The 5317-nt window shown below is 44.3% G+C and overlaps 1 protein-coding gene across 2 annotated transcripts; it reads left to right on the forward strand.

The window, feature by feature from the left end:
* Positions 1 to 287: 287 nt before the first annotated feature.
* NKX2-5 (NK2 homeobox 5) lies at positions 288 to 4914 on the forward strand. Of its 2 annotated transcripts, none has more exons than XM_043520086.1 (2): positions 288 to 1550; positions 3308 to 4914. In XM_043520086.1, exons 1-2 carry the CDS (start codon positions 1385 to 1387, stop codon positions 3913 to 3915), a joined length of 774 nt encoding a protein of 257 aa, XP_043376021.1. In that variant the 5' UTR covers positions 288 to 1384; the 3' UTR covers positions 3916 to 4914. The 2 variants fall into 2 exon arrangements, with proteins under 2 accessions (XP_043376021.1, XP_038269762.1); XM_038413834.2 differs by having other exon boundaries at positions 318 to 1441.
* The last annotated feature ends 403 nt before the right edge of the window (positions 4915 to 5317 follow it).

A 5317-nucleotide genomic window follows, 5' to 3' on the forward strand; every position in this document is an offset into this window, starting at 1 on the left:
ATACAAGGAGCTGCAGTTATTCACAGTCATAGCCTTCCACTTATGGAAAGCCAGGCCCCGAGACTGGGATTCAGATATTTACTCTCCGAGGCAGATAATAGAGATTAATTTTCCAATCTGTATTTGCAAAGAGCCCATACTTCAGTTTTTCGCAATTGAGCTGTTGTTTGTTTTAGCGAACAGAGTGTTTTCCTTAACTGTTGCTTTATTTAGTGCTTTTGCATCACACATATCTTGTCTCTGATCTCTACAGTCACCCCAAAGTTGCACATTATTGCTTATTTATTTCTTAACCCTCTCTTTAAATGCGCTAGATTACTAATATTGCTCCCGAGTCCGTTGCATTGCAGACGTTTGGTGACAAACCTTGAAAGAGATTATTAAAAGCGACAATTTTTACAGGAAGAACAGAGTCTTGATAGCTTTTTGTCCTAAACAGTTACAATCAAACAGATGAAAAAGAACCACGTGTGGGCTATTTGACTACATTGCTATACACCATACATTGGCGTTGTAGATATTATACCTCATCAGAATCTCATCGATTTCTTCTTCAATCACAGACGTAAATTTCCCCTTAAATGTGTCCCAATGAATGGGCTCCTCTGTTATCATTTGGATCACATAGTGTAGGATACTAAAAAAGAAACTTCCATTTTTTTAAATTGAATCCAGCACATATTTGCTTGATGGTTTCCTCCAGGCCTGTTTATTTAATCTGACTGTATGATAGATGGCATCTGATAGGGGGTTTGTACACATGAGGCCTTTCGGATTTTTTTTTTTTTAAATCAACAAACCCTGCTGGGGAAAGCTGGGTAAATACAATGCCGCCCCTTTAAATGCGTGGGGATGTTGTTGAGTTGTATTACTATATTAGGTGACATGGAACTTTGCATCTTTCATTCCATCACTGCTCAGTTAGCCAATAGAAAGCTAAAGTCGCCCAAAAACTGCCTAGTCCCTCCTTCTTTTCCTTTATGGTCTGGTTCTACCTGCCTCCAGTCCACAAGTCAAGGCTAATTGCTGGAATGCTATGCGCCCCTTTGGAGAGCTCAGGGGTCTCTACCGCTGCAGGTTGTTTGTTTCCAATTCACCTTTACATGAAGCTGAGCTCTGGTCGCTGCCTCACTTGCCCCCACAATGTTTCCTAGTCCCGTGACTACTACGCCCTTTTCTGTCAAGGATATTTTGAATCTGGAACAGCATCAGACTGGCCTGGCTTCGATGGAGCTCTCCACTCTGTCGTCCTCCTCCTCCTGCATGCTGTCAACCTTCAAACAGGAGACGTACACGGCAGAGGCAACAGCCCTTCCTGAACTCAGTGAGGAGCTGACTCAGACTCACCCTTCCAAAAACTCCACCACCTTCCCCAGCTCCTTCTATGTTAAACCCTACATGGAAGTGGACTCGGCCAAGGACTCTAAAGCGGACAAGAAAGGTAAAAGGGCAGCACTCCGAGGTGTGTTTTAAATACCACCGAGGGGGTCTCTTTGGAAAGTATAACCCCAGGCCTTCAGTGGTGGCTGGTTGGGGTTTGTTATCTAGAGGTGAGCCAGTTTCTTGGTTTCAGAGTAGCAGCGGTGTTAGTCTGGATTCCCAAAAAGAAAAGGAGGACTTATGGCACCTTAGAGACTAACAAATTTATTTGAGCATAAGCTTTCGTGAGCTACAGCTCACTTCATCCAGTTTCTTGGGGCGCTGGAGGATTTTTAGATGCGCTGATAAGATAAAGGGGAAAAAAAGATCGTCTTCCCCGTGCCTCGAAACAATCATCTACTTTTCTTTCCCTACCACCTTACCAGCCATCACACCCAAACTGCTAAAAAGGAGAGGAAAGTTACAGGAGGGAAAGAGATCACTCAACGGCTTCCACTCCTTGTAACTGAGGAAAAAGGCCAGACCCCAGGACGCCCCTCAGCTCAGAGTGATGGGGAGGGGGAGTTGTCTCCTTTATCAACCCAGCTGATAGCAATGTTTGTTATTGATCCTGTCTGAATTAAATTAAAGCAGGTTACTTACATAATAGCTCCAATAATCGAAATAGAGACGTACAAGTAGGTAGAGCAATTATTAAATAGTACCCGAGAAAATACTCTATCGTTTTGATCTTTTCGAGAAATAGGACCGGTTATTTCAGCAACTCCAGACCAATCCCCGTGGAAAGGCCATTTTGACCGAACTCTGGGCAGTGTCTTGCTGCTTGTAAGATGGTCACTTGTTTACAGGGTATGTTACTGGAAGGAGAGACTAGGAGATAATACACGACAAATATTATCCCCCTTTTCATCTCTATAGAGCCTTCCAGACTATGATCTCCAGGAGCTCAGCATCTCCTGTTTGCAGGCTAGCTGAATCCTTCGAGCAGGGGACTGGAGAGGGTTGTGGTTTTGGGGTGGGGGAGCAGGAAGAGGAGCGAGGAGGAAGAGGAGAGAAGTTTCCTATTACCTGTAACTTGTTTCCAAACTCGTTTAGAGGAAGAATTGTGGTACAACAGCAAAAATGAAACTGTGTTATAAATTGCGAGAGAAAGTGAACTATCTGGCAAACGGAAAACAACGATCAGCCAGTGGACTCCTAAGTGAATTGCAAACTGGCAACTAATTCAGGAGAATAATTCCAAAATCTATTACCTCCCAAAAAATTTCTGTTTAAAGAATCATAACCATTCCCCGTTCTTTAATGTTCACAGTAACAGTAAGAGATACCCATAGTTACACGGTTCACATTTAAGGCCCGTAGGATTTTGACTGCAATTAAGAAACAGCTGAGCCGATTTCAATGCGGCCGGTGGATACTCGCTACAAATACAGTACCAAACGAATCAACTCTTTGTACTAAAGAGATTAAAGATTGAAATCGTCGTTCCGATTTTTATGTCTCAGGGGGTAGCCGTGTTAGTCTGTATTCACAAAAACAACAAGGAGTCCGGTGGCACTTTAAAGACTAACAGATCTATTTGGGCATAAGCTTTCGTGGATAAAAAACCCCACTTCTTCAGATCTGTTAGGTGCCACCGGACTCCTTGTTGATTTTTAAGTAATTACGAATTAATCTAATTTTTCATTTACTGTGGAGCTTTAGTAAATGTAGTAACATTTAATAATATAGTTTAAGAACTTTACAATGGAAGTAACATCCTGGAGAAACTCCAGCGGCAACGAATGGGGTTGAAAGCTATTTGGAGTCTGTAGCTCAAATAGAAGCGGAGTTTAGTTTAGTGGAAAGTCTGTGACATTCATTTACACGGCTTACAATGATTCACATACACTGATTATTGTGTGCTGGTTTCTTTGTTTTGCTTCAGAGCTGTGCTCCCTTCACAAGACCCTGGAACAAGAGAAAGGGGGTTTGGAGGATCCAGAGCGCCCCAGACAAAGGAAGAGGAGAAAACCTCGCGTCCTCTTCTCTCAAGCTCAAGTCTATGAACTGGAGAGAAGGTTCAAGCAACAGAAGTATCTCTCGGCCCCCGAGAGAGACCATTTAGCGAACGTCCTAAAGCTCACCTCCACCCAGGTTAAAATTTGGTTCCAGAATAGAAGGTATAAATGCAAAAGGCAGAGACAGGATCAGACCCTAGAAATGGTCGGGATCCCTCCACCGAGGAGGATAGCAGTGCCTGTTCTGGTGAGAGATGGGAAGCCCTGCTTAGGGGAATCTTCCCCCTACAGTTCACCCTACAATGTCAGCATTAATCCCTATAGCTACAACGCCTACCCTGCTTACACTAATTACAACAGCTCAGCCTGCAATGCCAACTACAATTGCAATTACCCTTCCATGCAGACCATGCAGCCTGCTGCAGCCGGCAACAATTTCATGAACTTCAGCGTAGGGGACTTGAATTCAGTGCAAACACCGATTCCTCAGAGTAACGCAGGGATTTCCACGTTGCATGGGATCAGAGCCTGGTAGACTTACTTCACCCATCCCTATTCTAGGCCTCAGTGCAACACTAAAATGGGGACAACGTTTCACATGGACTGTAAACTGATCAATGGACCGAACAGCAAGCCGTTGGACTTGAGGCTAAGGGAAAGAACAGGCTTCACCCATGCCTGGGACCCCTCCGAGAAGCAAACAACAAGTGTCTCGATATATTTTCAAACTGCTGGGAGGACTGGAAGGGAATGGGCCTCTTGAAAGTTAATGTAGCCTCCTCTAGAAATTCACCAGCATGCTTGTCAGCATCTCCAGTTGGAAGTTTTGAAAGTTCTTTGTACAGATTATTCTACCCCATGTAAGTTAAAGCACACACACACTCTATTAGATGTGGGGGTTTATATTAAAATTACCAGACCCAGGTGCTTTGGAGAGCACATTACCTGTCCCATGTAAAGCTACACACGGCTCCCTCCTAGCTTCTCAGAAAAGGAAGCCTTAAGAGCTGAGTTCTTGTACCGATCGCCTACCCAACATTGGGCCGTTTTACGCTACAGAAATGGCTCCTTCCAGAAGAGTTTGAACAATACTGCCGGTGCAAACTCTTCTATTTATTTTAAAAATCAGAAGTCATGTTTCATTTTGCACTTCCTGTATGGACACCAGATTTTGAAGAGTCCTTAAAGCTCAGTGTATCGCTAGTCCTAGATCTTCAAACGCTGCCTTTTGGTGAAAATCATGCGGTCTGCTATTTTATTTAAGATGTAACTTTCCTTGCCCCAGAGACAGGGTGGGAGAGTATATTGTGTATATAGATCTCACCAGCACACAAAGGCTAAAGACAAAGCCCCGAAATGAAGGAATTCAGATGCTATTACATGCCAGATCCCCGTAGGGTTATGCACTAAAACGTGATTTAGTATTTAAATGCACTGTCTGTTCCTTGTCCAGCCGCCAGTTTGTATGTCTCCCTTTGCCGTGCAAGCTGATGGAACTCGGTGACTTGTCATTAAAGAGAGTGGCTTAATGTTGCTGCGGCTTCTTTGCTTTCATTCTAGCCATTATTACTCCCTTTGCTAGCTTAGAGCTTCTGGGGTGTGCAGAGGGAAAAGGCATTTCTCTACACTGCGCCGGGGCAGGGCCACACCAGTGCAGGAGACTGAGGCCTATTTGCCCTGAGTTAATTCACTGGGTCAGATTCGCCCAGTGAAGCTCTCGGGAATATCTCAGTAAATAGATGAGTGAAGCCAGCCGGATTTAGCTCATAGCGCAGTATGCCGGGCAGCATCCCCCTGCAGCATTTTGACTTTACCCGTCTTAAGTCTGCGTCTATGTTTACAGAGACGCAGGAGACAAAGCCAGGAGAGGGGTTTATGCTCATTATTTGGGGGCTGGGGTGAAAGATTGTATTTCAGTTGCTTTGGGTCTCACATTT

Source organism: Dermochelys coriacea, chromosome 8 (genome assembly GCF_009764565.3).
Source record: "Dermochelys coriacea isolate rDerCor1 chromosome 8, rDerCor1.pri.v4, whole genome shotgun sequence".
Lineage (NCBI taxonomy): Eukaryota > Metazoa > Chordata > Testudines > Dermochelyidae > Dermochelys > Dermochelys coriacea.

What these genes read in the sequence shown, in the direction of transcription:
- NKX2-5 (XM_038413834.2), top strand. Translation starts at nt 1,144, where the DNA reads ATGTTTCCTAGTCCCGTGACTACTACGCCCTTTTCTGTCAAGGATATT. An exon ending in CTCTAAAGCGGACAAGAAAG is followed by an intron (nt 1,442 to 3,307) that starts GTAAAAGGGCAG and finishes GTTTTGCTTCAG; the next exon opens with AGCTGTGCTCCCTTCACAAG.